The 23,716-nt window shown below is 38.4% G+C and overlaps 2 protein-coding genes across 3 annotated transcripts; one reads left to right on the forward strand and one right to left on the reverse strand.

Annotated features, from left to right (window-relative positions):
- Nucleotides 1–6,142, reverse strand: abhd14b (abhydrolase domain containing 14B). The gene is made up of 4 exons (XM_007550507.2): nt 6,034–6,142; nt 4,258–4,472; nt 2,963–3,204; nt 1–2,889 (listed from the first exon to the last, which is right to left on the reverse strand). Exons 2-4 carry the CDS (start codon nt 4,469–4,471, stop codon nt 2,710–2,712), a joined length of 636 nt encoding a protein of 211 aa, XP_007550569.1. The 5' UTR covers nt 4,472; nt 6,034–6,142; the 3' UTR covers nt 1–2,709.
- A 119-nt stretch (nt 6,143–6,261) lies between these two features.
- mst1 (macrophage stimulating 1) lies at nt 6,262–23,383 on the forward strand. 2 transcript variants are annotated; one of them, XM_007550525.2, is made up of 19 exons: nt 6,262–6,383; nt 6,483–6,540; nt 6,981–7,125; nt 8,514–8,629; nt 8,728–8,842; nt 10,360–10,496; nt 11,045–11,165; nt 12,689–12,807; nt 15,427–15,601; nt 16,506–16,636; nt 17,269–17,371; nt 17,465–17,601; nt 17,712–17,744; nt 17,836–17,950; nt 18,040–18,117; nt 18,869–19,015; nt 19,117–19,223; nt 19,379–19,518; nt 20,745–23,383. In XM_007550525.2, exons 2-19 carry the CDS (start codon nt 6,492–6,494, stop codon nt 20,904–20,906), a joined length of 2,130 nt encoding a protein of 709 aa, XP_007550587.1. In that variant the 5' UTR covers nt 6,262–6,383; nt 6,483–6,491; the 3' UTR covers nt 20,907–23,383. The 2 variants fall into 2 exon arrangements, with proteins under 2 accessions (XP_007550587.1, XP_007550580.1); XM_007550518.2 differs by having other exon boundaries at nt 6,262–6,540.
- Nucleotides 23,384–23,716: the final 333 nt, after the last annotated feature.

Here is a 23,716-nt window from a genome sequence, read left to right on the forward strand (position 1 = left end):
GTGCACTGGAACATTTAAAGATTTAGAGATGCAGATTAGATATTTCTTGTGCAGTAATGGTAATGGGAAAACCTTTTGATGGACCATGAATTAGGCTTAAACCAAATGATATTAATTGGCACCATCACGGGGCAGGATTGCTTTCTGAACAGTCATCAACGTTTATTCTCTGAGTCTTTATACATTTTTCACATAATTTCTAAATGAATTTGCGTTCGTTTCTTTGTATGTGTGGATTATTTGGTTTCTTACTGACATGTGGTGCAAACTTTGTCAATTTTAGAAATACAGCTCTGGAAAAAATACACTCCTGGTTTTTTCACCACATGTTGATTTCTGAATTCTTCCTGAGTTAAAACATCAGTGTTGTTGTTTCTAAATTAATATGAACTTGTTTTCCTTACATTATTTGAGGTCTGAAAAAGCTGCATCTTTTTTGTTATTTTGAGCATTTCTCATTTAAATAAATAGTAAAATTTTGCATGGAATATCAGAGACATGTTCTCAGTAGTTCATAGAATAAAAGAACAATGTTCATTTTACTGAAACATCTACATGAGTACATATACAGAGTAAAATCTGAGAAACTGATCGTTTTCAGTGGTCTCTTAATTTTTTCCAGAGCTTTATATTTAGTCAGAAAATAGTTGGGATGTTTAGTAGCTTTACAGGAATCCAGAACTTCAAATTATGGAACAATTACTTCAATTTCATATCATAGATTGAGAAAATTCTCAGATCAAATCCCATAATTTCGTGTCTTTTTTTCGAGATTGCGTAGGAGCCCTGTTCCCTGTGTGTGATGTCAGAAGTGAGCTCAGGGAGTGGGTCTCCACAGAGCAGCACGGTTCTGTCAAACTGAGGGTCACCGACGAATCCTGCAGCTTCATCTTTGCGTGAATCCCGACTGGAAACACGCATCTGATTTCTCTGGTTTGACAGATTTCCTTTTGCCAAAAATAACAAAAAAAACCAAAAAAAAAAACAGAAAAAATATATCAAATTGGACCAGCTTGGGGATGAGAGGGAGGGATCAGCTTTAAGACATCAAGCAATGTTTTCATAAAGAGCGTCCCCCCCGCGACCCTCGCTGCCTCTGTGTTGGTGCGTCTCTGTGGGGAAGACGTGCGTATGTGATTCTGTAGTCTGTAGTCTGGTGCTATGTGACCATGTTTGACAAAGAGTGTGAAAAAACAGCAACATTTAGAGAAAAAAAAAAGAGTTAAATCAGTTAAAGTGACGTAAAAAAAGTTATATATAGGAAAACAGCAGTGTTGATAAGTTTGAGATCTGACGTCGAAATGTTTTTTTTTTTTGTTCTGTTTTTGTTTTACTTATTGTACGTGTGTGTGAGCGTGAATGTTTGTGCGCGTGGAAGATTTAGCTCCTCCTCTTTTGGGCACTGGTCCATGTCGCTCCATTCTTTTGTACAGATGAAGCTTAAAAGAAAAAAAATAAATAAATAATGAAACAAAAAGAAGAAGAGGGCAAAATTTGTAAAATATTGTGTCTGTGACTCCTTGTAAAATATTTTCAAATTGTTTATTACAGAGAATCAGTTATTAAATAATGTTCATATTTTTCACTTCATCTAGCTGTGTGGTGTGTTTATTTGTCTGCAGGCAAAAAATTTGGGACAAAAATATTAAGTAGCTATAAATGGCTTTATGGATACAGACGCATCAGACAATTAGAGAGAGCGTTGTTTATGACCTAATCATGTTATTCAGGTGAATTCAAGCAACTTTTAAATTATATGTTTGCTGTCAAACTACAGCCATTAAGTTTTAAGTATCAGTACTCTTTGGTAGTGTGGGCAGGTGTCAAATCCTGCAGGAAATTAAAATCTGCATAAAGCTCGTCAGCAGACGAGAATGTTGGGCTCTGAACTGTCCAGGTATTTTCCTTACAGTGGACCAAAACCAGCAGAGGGCTTCCCAAAATAAGAGGATGTCCAGAAACCTGGATGATGTGCTTCTTTTGGCACAAACTCTGGGACTTCAGTTTCCAAATTAAATGCAAAAGTTACTTAAATCTAAAATATGAGTTTGGATCACAAAGCAACAATCCAGTCTTTTGATCTGGTAAGATATTCTTTACATCGGTTTCAGGTGTGATGCAAAGCGCAGCATCAGGAGTCCATATAAGTAAATAAAACATAATTTAAGGATGGAAACAGAAACTGGGATCAAATGACCAGAACCAAACCTACATCCTGGTTTGGTCTGTTTTCCAGTCAACCATCAATCAGTCAACCTGTTAATATATCAGATACTAAAGCTAAATAATTACAAACTTTATATGAGTTAATTTTATTTCTCATGGTTTTTAATAGACGTGCATGCTGGTATTTGTTTAGTTACAAACAGGTTCAGGTGTTAAAGCTTTCCTACAGTTACTGATGCAGTCCACAAGAGGGCAGTATGGGGGAAAAAAGCTCAAGCAGTTCATATAAATAATTAATGGGCATTGATTTGGTCAGACTGTTAACTGCAAAAGTAGAGATATCAAACTTCTGACATTTTTCTTAGTGGTCACAGAAGCCGCTGACTTTCTGAATGTATTAAACATCAAAACCTTCCAGTGATTTGATTTGCAAGCGTAGTTTTGTAGTGCATTTATATCTTGTGAGTTATTTGTTTGTTTGGCTCCTTTCAGTCCTTTGCGTGTTAGTTGGGAATTTCTTTGTTTGAAAGTGAGCGAAGAGCCTCACAGAGTCTCCAGGAAGTTGGTAAGCGCTTTGTGCCAGGTGTCTAGGTCGTCAAGGTAACACGGGTGTCCCGCCCCCTTCATCACCACCACCCTGTGGTTCGTCAGATTGCTCAGGTTACGGAGCGACGCCTCTCCGAGCTGAGTGTCCTGGTCGCCGTAAACGATCAGCGTCGGGACCTAAACGCACACACAGAGTAAATTTTTTTAGATTTGAAAAATCCATATTTTCTGCACGTTCTCGCATAAATACCTTGACGCTCCGGTACTGTTCTGCTGTGAATTTTTCAGTGCAGATTGGCGCCACGGGGACGTAGGCTCGTATTAGAGGCTGATGCTCCAGGAGGAAAGGGAGGGAGTACATCCCACTGAGTGACGGGCTGATCACTACGACAGGGCACAGACTCAGCTGCTCACACACTTCCTTCAGGAACGCTGCGGGGGCCGGTTCTCCCACCGACGCCGGCGCTTTGGCCAACTTGGACCGGCCGAGTTCTGAGGACAAGAAAGTTCACAGTAGACTTAGAAAAGACTCCTAAAGGAGATTGAAATTTGTTTTGTAGACCAACAAAATAGAAAACATTCAACCAGAAAAGTTAGCAAGATGCAAACCGTTTTTGTTTTTTTGTTTTTTTTGCAAAGGCAAATATCTAGAACCCTTATTTGGACTAATAGTAATTTAGTCTTTTCTACTCTGTTTCATGTGAAATTTATTGCTGCACAGATAAAATGATTTTGTTTTAAATTAGGTAAAGTTGACCACTGAGGTGCCAGCGTCGTCCCAGTGGAAAATGTTTGTACATCACTGGTCTAAACGGTTTGATATCCCTTTACTTTTCTGAGTTTTGTTGTTTCTATTTCTAAATAAAGATTAAGTAAACTCAACTTTTTGAGCTTTCCATCATGTTATGTTATTCCCTCATCAAAAACATGCATGGACTGTTGTTTTGATTCTTTCATGCATGTTAGAGAGATCCTTTAATCTCCATTCAGATGTGCAAAACGTCTGAGTGGACCTAGCTCCGCCTCCGAGACGCAGCTCCCCTTCAGAGCTGCAGTTTCCAAACTTCTGCCTCACAGAGCAGTCCTCCTGTGTAACTCCCCCTCTCAGCTCCTCCAGACTAGCCAGCACCAATTAGCTGGTGTAGCTGCACGTTAGCCTAGCTCATTATACGAGCTGCTTCTCAGTGCAATGTTGGTAAAAATGTTGCTAAAGGCTTAATAGTGGAGCAATATTGTGTTGACTTCCTGAACGTGGTGTCTCAAAAACAGACAGAGGTCCAATTTCAAGGCGTTAAATTACAAACCCACATTGATTTCAAGTCATATTTGGCTTTTTTTTAATAAAATCTGCAGACAACAATTATTTGATTATGTGATGAAATGGCTCTATGTGCCTGGAAAATACATAATACTGCCCCTTTAACTTTTATTGTCTTATATTCAGTGTATTTGTATGCATCCGCATGACAATAGTTTTAGCATTTGTGAAGCAACTACCGAAGTGCTTTGACTGACTGATCTGATGTTTGTTCACACTGGACGCACCTGGCAGGTCGAGGGCGACCGCTCGGCAGCCGGCTTTGGCCAGCGTCTCCAGAGTGCCGATGTTGAGCCAGTTCTCCGATGAGAAACGAATACCATGAAGGAGAAGAACCGACATCTTTGCTTCTCCCGCGGCCGGCTCGCTCTGTCTGTAGAAAAGTGGAGCTTTGCAGCTCTCCACCTCCACACTGCCCTCGCTCATCTTTACAGCCGACATCCTGGAGAGGAACAACCAAATCCAGCCGAATTAAACAGGAAACCCCATAACTTTAGGTTGCACAGTCTGAACTCTGACCCCTCTGAAAGAGAGGAGTGTTTCTGCTGGAGCACACCTGCATGAATGGTTGAAATATCAGCTCATCATTTTCTGCAAGAACCAGTGGCTGATTAATTTAAATCTATGGGGAAACAGTCAAACGTGCAGAACTGGAAGCACAGAGTACAGATTTAAAATAAAAACCTTTTCTGTCCCCAGGAGGACTTATTTATGGTATCGCTACTTTCTAAAGCAAAACTCAATGGATAAAAATGATGAAACAAAAACATCTTAAAACTGATAAGCGGCCATTAAGTCAGATTAATTTGTTTATTCATATTCTTTAATCCTTCTGTGAGAAATATTCTTTAAAATTTAAGTGACATATCAGCATCTCAGATTAATTGTTACCTTGAATAGCATTTTCGAAAACAAATTATTTTCCCCTTCAAACTTTTATTTTTTTGCTTTGCTAAATTTAAATGTTTCAGATCTTCAAACTGATTTTTACCTGAGTAAATGCAAAAAGCATTTTTTTAGTCATGATTTCTTTTATTTATTAGGGAAAAAGCTATGCAAACCTGCATCGCCTTATGTTAAAATGTAACATAAGGCGTGTTACATTTTAACACGCCTTATTTTTAAACTTGGATACATTTCTGTTTTTAACATCGCTGTGGAGACATCTTGTCCCACTCGTCTCTGCAGAATGCTTTTATTTCAACCATATTGATGAGATTTTGATAATTAATGGCTTAATCAATAATCTGTGCTTCGTTTTAGTAAAGGCTTAGACTAGACCAGTGTGCAACTTTAATCTTTTTCTGTTTGTTTGCTTTACGTAACTCAGAGGTGGACTTCGACGTGTTATGGATCATTGTTGCAGATTTTTTTGAGCTCTCACTGGGATTTTACAGCCTCAAAGCCAAAGAAAAGGCTTTGTAATCCATTACAGGCTGTAAAAAACTACGGTAGTGAATACTTTTAAGAAGCAATAAAGTAAAATGACACAAATCTATATAAAAGTAGGGTAAAAATGAGAAATATTTAATGGATGATGTGGAGCATGGGTCAACACTTTCCAGCACAGAAAGACTCCAGACTCAGTGGAGCCAAAGCAGAAATTAGAAAAGCTCTGATAAGTGTTGGAACACCTGTTGAGACTGCATCAAAAACTAAAGTATTCCCGCTGATACAGCGGTGGAGAAACAATAGGATGAAGTGACTTCCTGCTGATTTATAAGGGATTGGCAATAAAATCACAGGTTGCAGATTACCTGCCGCGCAGGTAATCTGCCGTTCACACACAAAAAGCAACATAGTCTATCTGCTTTATGTCTCCATTTATTGTTCATCCACATGTTTTTCTTTCTACTGCTTGCAGCTGATGTGTGATCGCTGCACCGTGAAAAAGTTTGCAGAGTTTCGGAGTTTGATCAAAGTCCACTTTAACTCATTTTCCATTTAGTTCGCGCAATTTGCACCTTCATGACAACCGCGGTGAGAATGTGAGCATTTCTTACCCGAACAGCGATGATTAATCTGGAGAAAATAAGAAGATGCGAACAAGGAAGCAGCAGCAGTTTCACTTTAACTCCCCGGGAAATGAGAAGAAGGAAAACACAGCTAAAAAAAGACCCTACTGCCCCCTAGCGGCTTTCTGGACAACTACAGCCCACAGGGCGATGTGTCACTGCTTATTAATGATTAATAAGCTTATTGATTAGCTGTTTGGGGGATTAAGGCTACTGTTTGGTTAGCGGCTTAGTGCTCTGCGCTGGGCTGTTGGATTTCTGCTTTCTGACTTTCTGTGAAGATTTTTGACGATTTATTGAACCTTTAAGGGTTTTTATTGTTTTTAAAATTATTTGAGGTGGGCTTGTGGTCAGAAGTGCAAAATTCAGACTCACCTCATTGTAATTAAATCAGAGTTGATAATAGCATCATTACAAAAGAGTGCTATCTTCCTCAGAAGCAAACAATGAAGCCATTTCTGCTCTGTATTCTCCTGATTACTGGATTGACTACTGGTAAGATCCTGGGTTTTCCCAAATTTAAACTAAGTTAAAACCTTTAAATGTATTTGCTTTTAGAGACACTTTACCAGATTTACGCTGAAATTAAGCTGCATCACAGACAGAAAGTAGGATTTAGAAAATTGAAATCAGAAAAAGTAATCGATAATTCCCAGTAAATAGTTAGAAGATTGATTTGTTTTGGGTATATGATGAAAAATGACAAAAGTATTAGGTGTGTTTCAGCAGCTAAGTGCAAACATGCAGCTATCTGAAGCTCTCCTTTGTCACAATACACAAAACAGCAGCAGGAGAGTCTTGGTCCAAAGGTTGCATGTGTGCAGGGTCATGTCCGAATGTTCCTGATGGTGCCACTGATCTGCTGCTGACCGTTTCTATCAGCATCAACACATTCACATCTGCATTATGTCTGGGGTTCTGCTGTACGTGAACAGCGCTCCGCAGCTCTCTCAACGACTACCAGCGCTCCGAGGGCAGGGAGCTCGTACCCACCGCCTGGAACGCAGCTCGGATGCAGATGTTGCCGGGTTTGAACTTGGAGGAGTGCGCAAGCCGCTGCTCGCAATCCCAGGACTGCAGGTGAAACCGCACCGTCTGCAGACAAGAATTGCTTCGCATTTCTCTGAATACACACCATCCCTTGTCTTCAGTGTGGTAGCGGCTGCATCATGCTGTGGGAATTGTTTTCTTTGGGAATATGGTTAACTACAGGAAATTTATGGAAAGTAAAGCTTGTTAGAGGCTGCAAGAGACTTACACTGGGCTTGATTTAGTTTTTATTTGTTTACTTGTTTGTTTGTTTGTTTGTTTGTTTTACCTAAATATAAAACCAGAACTACAAAGTAGTAGTTGAATGGCCTAGTCAAAGTCTAAACATAAAACCAATTGACAATACTTTACAAAAATGTAAACATTATGTTCACAGACTCTCTCCTTTCAATTTAGTTACACTTGTGCTGTTTTGACAAGAAAAATGGGCCTAAAATTCAGTCTGGTAGATATATAGTATTTCTTTTTTGGTATATTTTCAGATATAATATGAAAAACACAACCAGTGCTTTCTGATATCCCCAATAAAACACATCAGAGTCAGTGGTTGTTACCAAATACAAAAGAAGTTTAGTGTGGTTGAAAACCTTTGCAAGGGTCAATATATTCAGTAGTATTTATATTAAAACCAAAGGTTTTGCTTTCAGATATCAATGAAGTCAGCAGAGATGTGAAGCGCACTTTTCTGCCCAACTAAACCTTCATAAAGCTCATAAATTAGGTTAATTTGTATGAACGTATCCCTGTTTGTTAGTTACACTGGAATTTTTCAGAACAAAATAACAGTAATTTGAACCTCTTTAAAAAATTTCTCCAGTCTCTTTTTATGCTCACTTTAAACATAAATATTCTGGATTTCTGCAGCATTTTCTAGTAAAATTTTCCAGTAAAATTGCAGCATTTTCTAGTTGGGTTTTCTAAAAAGTGAGCAGAAAACAAGCGCCAACATAGCCTGCATGTGCAGAACGTGTCTTGCCATCAGCCTACACTAAACGCTGTCCTCTTCCAGGCTAATTTTATCTCCTGCTGTCACTTTAAACATCTTAATTGCTGCCCAAAGAGAGGAGAAACTCTATCCACGCACACTTTCCCCCCCCATGTTACATCGTGATAATCATGATGCAAATTCAGCATTAGACCCCTCATCCATATCTGTCAGAGTTGGAAGTTTGAGCAGTTGCCGAAGCTCCTAAATAGGGAAACAGTCTGTGAGATATACTTTTGTCCTCAAAGTTACTTTTTATAGCTTTGTTTGTGACAAAAAGATGTTTTATTTGCACACATTTCCTCCCTGATTTGCAGCTAGACACTAAATCTCCCACACCCGATAACATCGCTCACAGTTTCCCTCTCCAAACATGCATAACTAGTAATTTATCTGGTTGTAAAAAACACTGAAAAACATTTCTCATCTCCAGAGCTTTCAACTATGAGATTCGTCCAGTTGGCACCTGTAAACATCTGCCCTGGGTGGCCGACGGAAGCAACGCAGAAGTAAAGAGAAACGTCAACTGTGATCTTTATGAAAAGAAAGGTGAAGAGGTGACTGGTGAAAATCAGCTTTGCAGAAATAGTTTTTTTTTGTTTTGTTTTTTTAAACATAACTGCTTTGTTTTTTTTTGTTTTTTGCAGTTTATGTAAGGAAGTGCATTGTAGGTAAAGGGGAAGACTACCGGGGGAAAGTTTTCACCACAAAAAGTGGACTCACCTGCCAGCAGTGGTGGTCAAAGTTTCCTCATGATCACAGGTGATTTGTTTCTCTTGTGCAAGTCAGTAAGTATCATAAACATGCTTCGAATAGAGGTTTTTTTTTTAAAGACATCACTTATTAAGAGTTTATCTCTAATATTTCCTTCTGTCAATTTGATTTTACAAATGATTTATTTAAAGATACCAAGAATATTCACTTTCTTTCTTTTGCCAAAACTGATATTTGCATAAAAACGAGAAAAAAAAGAAAAGGAAAATTGCTGTTTTTATTGCCAAAAGATGATTTAGATGATTAAAAAAAACTTTGGCAAAAGATGAGATGAACTGATTTATTATCACCACATTCAGGATTTGATTTGTTGACAAACTTAATTATTAATTATTTTAATTATTATCAAAATTAGAGGTGTCACTATTATTTTAATTATTATTATTAATTGTGATTGAGGTTATCTTGATAAATAATTAATAATTTATATTTGAATTGAATAAAATATTAAAATACCTTTAAACTCCAATGTGACAAACAAATAATTTAAAAAATGACAAATCGTCATGTAGTCAGTTCTTTACTGAGAAATGTCAAGTTGTATTCCTTATATATCCCTATCTTATATTTATTTAACAAAAAATAACCTTCTTTCAAACATTAAAAATATATAAACACAGATAAAGGATACTCTACTCTATGGTTATTTTTGGAAGATCCGGTTTTTGCTTTGATTGCTTAAAACTAAATACATCTGTGAAGGAAACAGAAAAATATTAACTTCAAACTAACAAAATAAAAAAAAAATAGAATATCTAATTCCTGTTTCTGTTTGTAATATTTATTAAGAAATAAGTGTACATAAATCTGTTTTTTACAGCAAAATATCAAAACTTGACAGTAAACCTGAATGATTTCCATAGAATGCACTGCAAAAACAAAACATGGGCAACAACTAAAATCTTAATGTTAAGTTGGCACAACTTAAAATATTTACTTAATTTGTTGCATGTAATTGAATAAAATTGGTCAAACTTAAGTTATTTACATTTGTTTAATATGGCAACTTAAACTTAACATATTTACTCGGTTAAACTTGATTTAATTACTTCTTATTAACTAATTTTTTTAAAAGTTGGATTATCTGTTTTCTTTTTGCCGTCAGTTTCCAGTCTAACCAATGTTAACGTCAAAAAGATGAGAGAAAGAAAGCAGTTCAGAAGCAATCTGGTCCCGGTTTTCTTCATAAACATGCAAAAGACACATCAAAATAATGTAAAAAGAAACAGATATCATAAATAAAGATGGTCTGATTACTCTGGTTAAACATTTGAATAGTTGTTTTCGCCACACTGTGTGCCAGCCTCATGGGAAACCCAAATTGTGCAACTGCAGGTGAAACGTCCAGATCTCTGTAGATTTTACTAAAACAAACATGGCAGTGACTCATCAGAGCGCTGCGGCTTTTCTCTCTCAGTCCTGTTTATCCAGCCGCCGTGAGCGTGTAAAGTGAATGTCACCACCCACACTTTATGTGGGTCAATCCGTCACCCTGTTTGTCTCAGATGGACTCCTTCGCCTACCAACGGTCTGGAGCTGAACTACTGCAGGAACCCGGATGGGGATCGGATCGGCCCGTGGTGCTACACCACCGACCCGGAGCGGCGCTACGAAAGCTGCAACATCCCACAGTGCAAAGACGGTACGACTCTGACAGGATGGAGAACCGAAGAACGCGCAGCTGAAATGTTGTACAGAAAATATGGTGCAGCTTTGAGTGCAAGTTTTTGCATCTTTGTAAAGACATCTGCCTGAAAAAAAAAAAAAAAAAGTCGTTGACAGAAAAATTCTGGTTCTCACTAATTTTCACCGAATAAGAAAAAGATAATTTTTGTAAAAATCATGTTTTTGCAAAAAAAGATTGTTATATGTACGACTTCAATGGGAAGAGAAACTAAAAAACACACTGTTGATCTGTTGAGCTTTTGATTTGTTGAAATATCATATGCACTGAAAACATGGCTGCAGTTTTCTGAGTTTCAGCATCTTTGTAAAAACATTTGCCTAAAAAAACCCAGATCCTTAACAGAAAAATTAATCAATTCCTATTCCTTTTACGTTGTTTTACAAATAGATTATAACAAATTTTTTAAAAGTGTAACTCTATTAGCAACAAATGATGTACTGGTTTGCTTATTTTTGAGGAGTTTTTCTCATTGCTTGTATAAAAATGTCTGCCTGTGTGTGCAGAGGTGTGCATCACCTGCAATGGAGAAGACTACCGAGGCCAGGTGGATCACACTGAGAGCGGCAAAGAGTGCCAGAGATGGGATCAGCAATTCCCTCATCAACACATCTACCAGCCTGAAAAGTACATGTTCATGCATGGCTGCTCTGCAGTTAGTGAGCTTACCAAATTGATTGGCTTCTTTGCTGCAATGCATTGCTATTCTTTAGATGCTGCTGGTCACCGATAGGGAAATATGTTGTGGTTTTGCTATTTTTCCAGGTATTCAGTTTTAAATTTTTCAATCAGGATAAACAGTCAATTTAAGCTTCCATGTGCAATATCCTTGGATGACATCACAAAAGGTAGAAGGCAACTTATTTGAAATCCTCTGCAGAAATGTCTTTCCTCCCTTTTTTGCATGTTTTCAATCAAATTTCTCCATTTCCATTTACCTTATAGCCGTAGCAAAACATTTGTGCGCTAGGAGAAAATTTAACATGGATTTCAATAATATCGTCCAATATAATAATAATAATAATAATAATAAAAACCTAGAAGCAGTTTGTGAAAAGGCCAGATTTCATTGTGGAAGATATTCAGCCATTATTGTGTCATTATTAGCTGATGGATAATTCCAGGCAAACTAGAGGAGATAATAAATAAAAATGTTCCATCCTCAGATGAACAGAGAAGTTGCTCTGGGAATATGAGCAGGGTTCAGTCTACCTGCAGTTCTTCTTACTGTAAAGGGAAATAACGTAGCTGTTTAAGGTGATATATGTAGATTAGAGCGTTTTCAGAATCAGAATAACACCAGCTGTAGTTTAAAAAACTACCTTAGCTTTAGCTCTGGCTTTTACTTTATCATCAGTGGCAGTATCCTCCAAGGCGCGGGAGTCATCAGAGTAAAACTTTGGTTCATTTATGGTTAAACTCCTTCACGTGCAACTTGAATGCATTAGTCTGTCAAATTCAGTCAAAAATCCCCCAGGTGTTAGCTAACGCTATGCTAGCTGAACCTTTGATTCATGTGCCTCTTGTGATGTCACTGAGTAAAATACACGCACAGCAGATGAAGTAATGATCTTTAAAGTTTAAAGTTTAGTTTAGTTTTACACTCGGCTGTGTTTGAGTAGTTAAGAAATGCACCTCAGGGTAGAAATTTAAGGTAAAGTAACATTTTTATTAGCATAGACATGGGGGCATTATGAAATAATCTTGTTTTAAATCATCTGCACCTTTTGGTAGCTCAAATAATTTACTTTTTTCAGGATAAATGAAACTGGACAAATTTTAGATTATCTACCTGCTACCGTTTCATGTTCAGTGTTGAGGAACTTTTACTTCCTTCAGAAATGTATCCAGGCATTTCTGTTTTTGTAGGATACAAAATTGAAACCTATTTCTTTGTAGACATTGTTTGAAATGGAAAAGACAAAACATGTCTTCTAAAGTAAACCACATAAATGTAGAGAATAGCTGCTAAACTGAACTGACCAATATATTCAGTCAGAAAAATAATAAAATCTTGTGTAGAAACGACAGTAAGATAAAATATATCTTTGCAAGAGGTGCAAATAATTGTGGTGGCAGTTTCATCATCGCTGTTTAATATTTGGTTTTAATATTTTATTATGTTTTAATGTAATGTGTTTCTTTTTCAGGTACCCTGACAAGAGCTTAGATGATAATTACTGCCGTAACCCGGACGCCTCTCCGGTGCCGTGGTGTTACACCACCGACCCGGAAACAGAGAGAGAGAGCTGTGACATCAGCAAATGCAGTAAGAAAATATTCATTTTTCTGCACAAAACTCCTAAGCTTGTCCATGTTTTCCATGTTTAAAGCTGAAAATACAGATTTATGTCACTGAATGCAAAATGTAAACATTGTGGAAAACATTTTTTATTCTAATAATTAGACTGTGGATTTAGTTGCAATGGTTTCTGTCTTATTATAAAGTTTAGTTTAGTGTTTTCATTTATTTATTTGCTTTAGTGTGGAAAGAAAAAACACTGATTCCTGGAAAACACAATGGGACTGGGTTGTGTTATTAATTCACAGTAATTAAATTACCTTGTTATTGTTTGGCACATTAGCTTCTTAAATATGACACATTTCAGGGTTGGTGCCGGTGTGTCGGGTTCAGCAGAACCAAACAGATGCTTGTCAAAGATTTTAAGTTTGACTCTTTCGGTTCAGTGAGGGTTAATTGAAGCCAACTCCCTAAAGCTATTTTATTATTCATGCAACTTGTTAAGGATTAAATTAGTTTTTATTTATTTGGTTTCTTATTTGTTCTTTTTCTGCTGCTTTGTTTTCACTGATCAGTGGAAAACTAATAGAATTTAATGTGAAGGATTATTATTATTGAATTGTTATTTAAGCAGCAGTTCAATGTTTTCCCCAACATTCAGCATGTGTAATGTGTCAAGAACAGCATGAACTTTTCTGGTGATAAATCAGATCAATGGCGCAACAAAAGCTTGAATAGAGCGCCATCTTGTGGTGAGATAATTGATGAAAACATTACACGCCACTCTCTTAATACTTTATTTTACATTATTTAATTGCTTTGTATATTTTATATTTTCTTGATTCCCTTTTATTGACTTTTTTAGTCCTTTTAAATCTATTTGGAAACGCTGGTTATGTTTAAATAAACGTTTAAAAGTTTCAACAAAGAAAGTCTCTGGTAGAAAAGTAACTGTTTTCATAGCAACATAGAATGTTTTTTTTATTTCTGTCAATCTGGATTAATATGACCTTTACCTATAGCTAGACCAACACAGTTGCATCTTTTAAACAGAAATATAAGATATCCAATCATTAGAGAGACTGCTGTCTTCTTTAATCACTGAATAATCGCTGAAAAAAGTTGGCTGTGATAGAGCACAGAAAGTTGAGTGGAAGGAAAAATGTGGCAAAAGATAATGCAGAAAACATGGAGATAAATGTGGACTTGAGAGTATTGCAAAGGAAAGAACATTCAAAACTTCAGTTGAGACAAACCATGAGAACCACAACAGAAAGATGCGATTCAGAAAGACATGGGCCACACTAGCAGTTTCCACCGTTTGAGATAATTTGAGGAACCATGTAACCAGCTGGGTGTTAATTCACTGTGTTTCATCAAGTCCAAAGGCTGAATTATGCAGCGACATGTCTAAAATATGACTGAGTTTTATGTAAAAATCAACTTTTTTGAGCTTTACGTCATGTTTTAATGCTCGATTCATTCATGCATGTTTGAGAAAGCCTTTAATCTCCATGGCAACCATTCAGCTGTGCAAAATGCTTGAATGGACATAGATCCACCTTCAACATTCATCCTGAGAGCTGCAGTTTCCAAGCTACTGAACTTCCGCCTCACAGAGCAGCCCTCACCCTCTCAGCTCCTTCAGACTAGCCAGGAGCAATTAGCAAACGTCAGGTGGACAATCAGCTGAGCTCGTTATAGGAGTTACTTCTCAGTGAATCGCTAGTAAAAGCATTTGTTAGGTTGCATTTACACTGCAGCCTGAAGTGACCCAATTCCGATTTTTTGACATAATGCGACCTGTATCCGATCTTTTCATGGCAGTGTGAACAGCACAGGTCGGATTCTTTTACGAATGTGACCCATATCCGATACGTATCCGATTCAGATGCAACCTAACGTCCAGGTCGCATTCATCTGAACTGAACGTCACTGATTCTCAACAAATCTCACTATTCTGCGCCCTGATAAGCACAAGCGAGAAGAAAAACAACAACCATGATGGACAATATGAGGATTAAGTTGTTAATATGCTGCTCCGGCCGGACAACAACTTCAAATATGTAAGCTAAGCTCCACCGTTAGCCTCCATGTTTACTTCTGCAAACACTGAGCACTTCTTCTTTTTATGGCGGTTGGCAGAACACTTAGAACGCTGACGCTATTGCGCCCTCTACTGCGCATGCAGGACACTTTCAGGTCGTTTGCCCGTTCACACTGCAGAACGCATACAGGTCGCATTTACTGGCAGTGTGAACGGCCTGGCAAAAAAATCGGAATTGCCAAAAAATCGGAATTGGGTCACTTCAGGCTGCAGTGTGAATGCACTTTTAGAGGAGTCATGTTGTGAGGACTTCCTGAAGGCGGAGTTTCAAAAAGAGCAGGAATTTCTTAAAGAGACAGAGACCCAATTTCAAGGTGTTAAATCACAAAGTTAAATTCCTTTTAAGTTATATTTGGCATATATTGCATTTTTTATAACAACTAAAGGTAACATGATTGTGCTATAAAAATGTCATTACATTCCATGGAAAATACAAAATACTTCCCCAGCAGCTAAATAAATTAGGTTTCTTCTGATGATAGCATCTGTCCTCCATGCGAAAGCTAATTTTTCTTCAAAACACTTCTCCCTGATTTTAGCTGAAGTCCTGGTGGAGAAGAGGCAGCGCTCCAGCTTCACCACCAACTGCTTCAGAGGCCGGGGCGAAGACTATCGAGGCAAAGTCAACGAGACGGCGTCGGGCATCGCCTGTCAGCGGTGGGACGTCCAGGTTCCTCATCGGCATCCCTTCATCCCAAACATCTATGAGTGCAAGTAAGCACTGCGTCCATTTTAATGGCGGGGGTAGTATATTAGGATTAGTGCAAGTGCAGCTGCAGGGAATAACTTGCAGTCTTATTTCTCTGCTAACACTTGCTAGCAGGTTATTAGCATTTCGTGTTTTAAGTTTTCCTGAGACTTTTTGTTCAGCAACGATTTACTTAATTTCATTTAGTAAATGTTGTTCTCCAGTTATAGTGTCTTGTAAAAGCGATCACACAGGTTAAACACAAACTCCAATGTCCTTTATTGGGATTTTTAGTGATCGATCGACACAAAGTAGTGGATCATTGAAGGGAAATGTTACATCGTTTACTTTTGCCACCTTTACAACAAGTTTTTAACCTTCCCATCAACTATTCTTTCCACAACACGATGCTGCCATCACTGTGTTTTGCTGTGAACATGGTGTGTTCGGGTGGAAGTGCATCATTAGCTTTAGCATTAAAACACAAACAGGTAGATTTAGGGAAAATGAATGATAAAACAAAGAAATGGCTGAAATGGACTGAAAAGATCTAAAACCAAAATGGATATAAATACCAATATTCAAGAGAAAGAAGAGAAGAATAGGATTAAAATGTATGGAAACACCGTATAGGCAATAATGATGAACTAAATGTAGCAAGACATGTTGAACCATAAGAAAAAGATCAAAGTACAAGCACTATTTTTTATTTTTGCCAGCAGTCTTTTTATTTCACTATTCTGTACTACTGTATGAATAAAATCCCAATAAAATATAGCAGACTGTGACTGTAACAGGAAAAATGTGAAAATATTTAAGATGTGAGAACACTTTTTGCCAGGCACTGTGCAAATTTGGTGGGCTGTCTAATTCTCTAAATTAGCAGGATCATTGGTGTGCTAAACTGATTCTTGGTTACGTCTCGTCTAGGGGTCTAGAGGAGAACTACTGCCGTAACCCAGACGGTTCTGAGGCTCCCTGGTGTTTTACGTCGGTGCCAGAGATGAGGACTGTTCTCTGCCTGCAGATCAAACGCTGCGCTGACGACATAGAGGCCGAGGGTACGTCACCTCGATTCAGAAATGATCTGAGAATAAATGCAGTGAAGGTCTCAATGCACTCCTCCGCTTCCATGACAATTTTATTTCACTTATAACTGGGGCTAAACAATAAATCAATAACAGTATATACTGCAATAGACATGTGATCAATATCAACAGATAATACGTCTGATACAGGTTGATGAAAGTCTTTAAATGCTCCATCTCTCGCAGCCAGCTAAGCAAGGTTGATGGAATCAACTAACTCACTGTGCTGTTTGGTTGCCTGGCAACTCACTCGTTCTTTGGTTACCTAGCAACAGTGCAACAGTCTGTTGAGTAACTTTTGTAGCAGTTTAAGGTTTCACTCATTACTGCTTACAAATAATAAACAATTGCATGGAGTGAAAGCTATAAATAAAACTTGAAAGGTCATGCCACCAGTTTCGCAGTATTTCAGAAATTTAAAACAAAAAAAAAAACAAATCAACAATAATCAATATCAACTAATATGAGACGCCTGGATCGTGATAAGTTCTGTATCGAGACGCCTGGATCGTGATAAGTTCTGTATCGAGACGCCTGTATTGTGATAAGTCGTTCAGCCATATCATCCAGCTCTACTTATGACAATAATCTTTTTATCTTCCCAGACTGCTACAATGAAAATGGGAAAAACTACAGAGGCGTCGTCCGCAAAACTCGCAAAGGCATCACCTGTCAGAAATGGAACGTGAACACACCTCATCAGACCAGGTGTGGTGACACTTTGGGGCATTTACACAAACAATCCGCAGTAAAAGACAACCTCCTCCTACAAAGCATTTGTGTGATTTTTATTTTTTTTAGGATAAACCCACGGACGCACCCGGATGCCAACCTGACGGAGAACTATTGTCGTAACCCAGACGGGGACCAACACGGGCCCTGGTGCTACACCACTGACCCCAAAACTGAGTTTGACTACTGCGCCATTAAACAGTGTGGTACTTACCTCTGCGTTTTGTGTGTTAAGTTTAAACTAGTTCAAGAAAACCATTTATCCAATCCTCTTTTTTTATTACTTTAAATTTTTTTTTCTGTTGCTTTCAAACAGCTGGAGAGAAACTGCCACTGACAGAAACAGTAGGTTAGTTTGCAAATTAACATGGACAAAAAGCTGCTCAGAAGACGCTGCGGTTTTCTTGCGCGGTCACATTGTTTTCTTTTTGTGAACGCAGAGACGGTGGAGTTCAGCGAGTGCGGGAAGAGAGACGACCGTCCCCAGCCGACCAGGTTGCGTATCGTGAATGGAATCCCTGGGAACTCGCCGTGGACTGTGAGCCTCAGAGACAGGTCAGGCTGACAGCTGACGGCGTTTGGTGATGAACTATCAAAACAGTCTCTGTTGCGCTGTGAGTAACCTCTGACCTCTTTGTGTGCAGGAAAGGAAACCACTTCTGTGGAGGATCTCTGGTGAATCCCAGATGGGTGATCAGCACAAAGCAGTGCTTCTCCTCCTGGTAGTTCATTTAGGAAGATTTTACGCGTCAAACGTGGAGCTGGCACAGCAAGCTAATTTTTTATGTATTTAATGTAAAATGGACAATATAATAACAGTGAACATTGCTCAATTGAAGCGATAATGCCAATGTACTATGGTTAATTTATTAGTTAACATATAAATACATATCAGGTAGAAAAACCCTTTTTTTAGTCAGTGAGTGTGGTACACCAACCTTTACTTTTAGTTTATAAAAGTAAAGGTTGAGGACGGTCTCATCTCCTGTCCCTGAAGAAACAGCGACAAGAAAACTACAACTGTTTTTTGTTTGTTTTTTTAAGTTCTTGTCAGATTATTAACTTTGAAAATACAGAAAAGGAAAAGAAAATCTAACATTTTACTTCAGTTTGGTTTAAAAATGGCGTCCCTTTCTCGATGCATTCGTTAGCTGGACCTTGTATCCTAAGATAACTCAAACGACGATTGGCAGATGCAAAAAATAAAATTAAATAATCTTTTATTGTGGTAGTGTATTCTAACACAGGATTTTTTTTCCAGAAAAATATAACCATTTATTTGTTGTATTTATACACAAGCACCGGCCTGTATGAGATTTATGATAAGCTTGGGTTACATTACGACCCTTTTGGTATTTACAGAAAAGATTTAAAACAAAAATGCATGACATGATGTTATTGTTTTATTTTAAACACTTAAGCAGCAGCTTTTTTGATGCTTGTCTTCATGTTTCTTTTTTTTTTTTTTGACAGCTATGTGGACCTTCCTGGGTACTCCGCCATGATGGGAACTCTTTTCCGGGACCCGCAGGAAGGAGAGCCTGGCGTGCAAACCATTCCTCTCACCAAGATTGTGTGTGGACCCTCTGAGTCTCAGCTGGTCATGCTGCAGCTGGAGTAGTGTGTATAATCGTGCATCAGGACACATCCTCACACACAACCACTTGCACATAATAGCTGCCAAAGTTTCTCCTTTGACTGTGCGTTCTTTCTGTCTCAAGTCCGGCCCAGTTCAACGAGCGCGTCTCTCAGATTTGCCTCCCTCCTGAGCGCTACATAGTGCCCGAGCACACAAAGTGTGAAATAGCCGGATGGGGTGAGACAAGAGGTAAGAGAGACTCTGGACTCTACGGATGCGCCTCCTGCAAAAGATTAAAACTTGAGGTTAAAGTAACGTTGCATGCAAATGAGAGAGAGAGCAAAATTTCTGCACCTTTTCTAAGCGTACTGCTTGCTGTAGTTTTCTTGTCGCTGTTTCTTCAGGGACAGGAGATGAGACTGTCCTCAATGTTGCACACGTGCCGGTTATCAGCAACACTGAATGCAACAGATACTTCAGAGGTCGCGTTCGAGAAAATGAGATGTGCACAAACTCTTTTCAGGCTGGAGTTGGTGCCTGTGAGGTAGGTGTCTGCAGTGAACCTGTCGATGGCTGCTTTCTTCTTAGTTCATGCAGTTTTCTTTATGTATACAGAAATAATGGAAACTATAAATACAATAAACACACTTTTTGACTATCATGCAAGCGTTAAGCTGACCCCTTGTGGTAGCTCAGAGGTAGCAGTGTCTTCTCCTCAAAGCTTCAATGCACTTTGTTATGGTTTAAAGTGATAAACCAGCAGAGTGATTAATTGAAAAGAAAATACAACAAAGTTTTCAACTTTAACTACAAGTGAAAATTATAAAAAGCATTTTATGCATTTGTAATCCAACCCCATGCACTTTGATGCCCCTAAATGAAATCCGGTGTCACCAACTGAAAACTTTAGTGGACAAACAGCATCCTGGAGATCATGAGGTTGATTTTCTAGATGTTAAGTTTATTTTGTGGTTTAATTAAATAAACATTCCTTTTCTAATATTTCTTGCATCGTTATTGTCAATCTGTTGTGGAAATTCTGTGCAAAAATTACATTTAAAATACACTTGTGTTTTAAATTATCTTCTCTATTTAGGAACGGTGTTAAAAGCACTGTTGTTTTTTCTTTTTTTTTTTTTTTTTTTTTGGTGGGTTACGAGTCACTGTGAAGGGCCCAAAGAGCCAAATACTTAAACTCTGTTTTAGGTCAAGTAATAATATGTTCCCAGAGCTGTTGGGATGGCAGGGAGAGGAAATAAACCTTATGTTTACTACACACCAGCATATATAACACAGAACATTGGGCTTTGCCCACTGCCAAGCCCACAAGACAACCTAAACTCTTAGCATCTTCTTTAATTCTTACTAAAGTCTCCAATAGCCCTAAACAATTATATAACAGAAAAGAAGCACTAATAGAAATGTCACTCCAGAAAATAGAAGCTAATAAATAATGCTTTCCAAATCTTTCATAAAAAGTGACTAAATGTGAAAACTAAATACGAAACTGTTCCTTTGACAAGAAGTAAAGCATGTGAACTGCTGTAGATTAAATCCCCTCATACAGAAAAAACCCTGTTGATTTATCCTGTTTTGAGGAGAGAACATACAGCTATTTATAAGTTCCTATAAATCAAACACATCCACCATATGGCCAATGTAAGTGAACTGGCAAGATGTGACTGCAAGATGTTTCCCACCTCGGCAGTGACACTCAGTCATAACAGAGACAAATAATGACTCCGGAGTGTTGTTGCTGTGTGTCTGCAGAAAGACTACGGCGGCCCTCTGGCGTGTCAGAACGCCGACTGCTGGGTGCTGGAGGGCGTGATCATCCCCATGAGGCGCTGTGGACACCCGGGACAGCCCAACATTTTCATCCGCGTGTCTGTGTACGTAGACTGGATCAAGAAGGTCATGGAGATGGCTTAGCCGTCTAGGAACTGAGCAAACGCTTCAACATTCGCAAGAGATGCACATTTTTACTTGTGCTAATCAAACCGTACAATTGAGGTTTATGTCCAGGGTTTTATAGCTAAGATGCCACAGTGTTAATGTTTACTGTAAACACAGTGTAATTTGTTTTTGTTTTTTTTTTGTATCTGCTCTAAGTTCTTTTATTGCACTTAAACTTGGAGATAATTCATTCTGAAAATGTTGGTGTTTGCTAACATTTTTTGCTATGCTTTACATTATGGACTCCTTACGTTTTAAAGGGCCAGTATTTTCAAGACATATAGTGGCATGTGATGGCACATTACTTTCAGCTGTTATAAAAATACTGCATATATCAAACACAACGTAAAAGAAATTTTGCTTCCTATTTTAATGCCTTCAAATTGGGCCTCTGTCTCTTTAAGAAGCTCTTGCTCTTTCTGAAACTCCGCCTTCAGGAAGTCATCACAACAACGTTCCCCCATTAACCCTTTAACAACATTTTTACCAGAGTTTCACTCAGAAGTTGCTCCTATGATGAACTGAGCAGATGCAGATTCATCTGGTGTTTGCTAATTGCTGCTGGCTAGTCTGAAGGAGCTGAGTGCTGCATCTTGAAACGAGGAGAAGCTGCAAGTACATATTGACCTGTTTTAATGCATTCAATCCCTCCAACAACACATTTACTAACAGAAGTCGCTATGTGTGTTTTGGAGTAATTGTATGACAAAGGGACAGACAAAAGTGTAAGAGGTGAAATGTTCAATTTCTAACCACATTTTAGAGGAGCAGAAGAGGCATTTCTGACTTTCCAAGTTGGAAATCCAACTTTTTGGTGCGTCCTCTGGGATTTTTCAGTCCTTCAGAGTCAAATTTGTATAGAAATGTATAATATGCTAATGCATACATCTCCATGATTAATTTAAGTACATCTACACTCTGACTCCTGCTCTAATAAATATTCTTCCTGATAATAACTACTGTTTTTTAAAGTTATATAATGTAGCCTCATGCCAAATATGAAAAGATAATTAACAAAAAAAAGGGTTTGAAACAAGAACAGCACCTTGAACATGGTATTGTCTTTTATTGAGATTTTGTTTGATAGACCAACACAAAGCTTCACACTTGGTTTGTACAATATTACTGCAAACTAAAATCTAAAATGTTTGGCTCAAAACCTTGAATCAGCTTTCACTGCAATCACGGCTACAAATCTTTTCAGGTATTTTTACCAGCTTGGTAAATTTAGAGACTGAAATTTGTCCTCATGCTTCTTTGCAAAATGGTTGAAGCTCCGTCAGATTAAAAAAGAACAAATTTGTGAATTTTAGGTTTCGATTGGGTCTCAGCCACTTTTACACGTCAATATGTTTGTAGCTAAACCATTTAATTGTTGCTATAAGATTAAGATTTCTGTCTTGCTGGAAAGTGAAGCTATTAGCAGGTTTTCATCAAGGATTTTCTTATGTTTATCTCCATCCATCCCCAAAGAAAAATATCCCCCCAGCATGATGCTGCCTCCACCATATTTTACTGGAGGGAGGGGATATCAGTCGTCCGCCTGCCCCTTGCAAGAACAAGCTGGTATAGACGATGGATGAATACATATCCACACCGAAAATCATTTTCTTTACACTTTCAAATTCCCAATTACAAAATCCCAGTAAAGTTAAAGAGGTGTGAATACCAAATGAGTTGTTTCCCATCTGGGTGAGATAAGACGCACCGCAAGAGAAGAGTTTTAAAGATCCGAACGTTCACCCCCTCCCTGTAAGTACTCCCATTACTACAAAACTGTACGCCTCCCCCTGTCTCGCCTTGGCATTGAGTGGGAGCTCCAAAATACATTCTTTGCCCCCAGCCTCTAAAAAGAAATCCCTCCTCTGCCTGTCTTTTGATGCCTGCCCCCACCTCCAAAGACATGCCTTTGTGCCTTATGCAGAACTGTATGCGCTGCACATTCTTTCTAGTTCTATAGGAGGATTTTTGTAACCCGGTCCTGATGAGCCCACGGAATTCAGCTTAAATAAACCTCAAGATCAGAGTCCGACCAAATCTCCGACTGCAGAGGGCCACTGAACTCTCACACGTGGACACGCTACAAAAAAAAAAAAAAAGCTCCCTGCAGTGTCTTCCTCTTGTTGGTTTTGGCACCAACGTTTTACCTGTGCATACGACAACTTTGTTTTGTTTTTTTTCTGCACAAGCAGAAACTAATAGAGGCTTATTGTGGACGTTGATGGATGATTTTTCTTCACTTTCACTTAGTAATATGTAAAGATGATGACAGGTCCAGTTCTTAAATGAGTACAAGTTCTCAGCAGCACTTGCAGAAGCTTCTGGTAACACTGACTGAAATGCTGAGAAAAACTGCCACAAAAATATGCAAATGTTTTCCTCGTTACTCTGCTTTTTGCTAAAATAACTTGAGAAGTCCCGTGTATTATTAGTGAGTTAAACGCTTTACCGTATTGGTTTCTGACTGAATGTAACGTTGTGTAATATTGTGGTTTCACTGGATATTCATTCTGGGTATTTCAGAATTACATCATGAAACTGTCACTGCCGTGGTTCCAGCTCAGCGGTGGGCTCCATCTTTTGTAACGTACAGCTTTATGTCCTGGGCTCTTGCCAGCAGGCTCACCTGACATGACTCCACTAGAGGTCCAGCATTAGCCGCCGCCGGAATGTGAGCTGCAAACTCTTTTCATCTGAATTCATCACTTTGTATAAACTTCCACATAAAGCTGAAGGAAAACGAGTGAACTTTGCTGTTTGGTTCAAGATAGCTCCAAAATAGATCA

The sequence above is a fragment of the Poecilia formosa genome, unplaced genomic scaffold, assembly GCF_000485575.1.
Source record: "Poecilia formosa unplaced genomic scaffold, Poecilia_formosa-5.1.2 Scaffold2, whole genome shotgun sequence".
Lineage (NCBI taxonomy): Eukaryota > Metazoa > Chordata > Actinopteri > Cyprinodontiformes > Poeciliidae > Poecilia > Poecilia formosa.

Coding starts and splice junctions, on each gene's coding strand:
- mst1 (XM_007550518.2), top strand. CDS start 6,492: ATGAAGCCATTTCTGCTCTGTATTCTCCTGATTACTGGATTGACTACT. Junction 8,630..8,727: donor TGATCTTTATGAAAAGAAAG/GTGAAGAGGTGA, acceptor TGTTTTTTGCAG/TTTATGTAAGGAAGTGCATT. Junction 10,497..11,044: donor CATCCCACAGTGCAAAGACG/GTACGACTCTGA, acceptor CTGTGTGTGCAG/AGGTGTGCATCACCTGCAAT.
- abhd14b (XM_007550507.2), bottom strand. CDS start 4,471: ATGTCGGCTGTAAAGATGAGCGAGGGCAGTGTGGAGGTGGAGAGCTGC. Junction 3,205..4,257: donor GGTCGCCCTCGACCTGCCAG/GTGCGTCCAGTG, acceptor TCTTGTCCTCAG/AACTCGGCCGGTCCAAGTTG. Junction 2,890..2,962: donor AACAGTACCGGAGCGTCAAG/GTATTTATGCGA, acceptor GTGTGCGTTTAG/GTCCCGACGCTGATCGTTTA.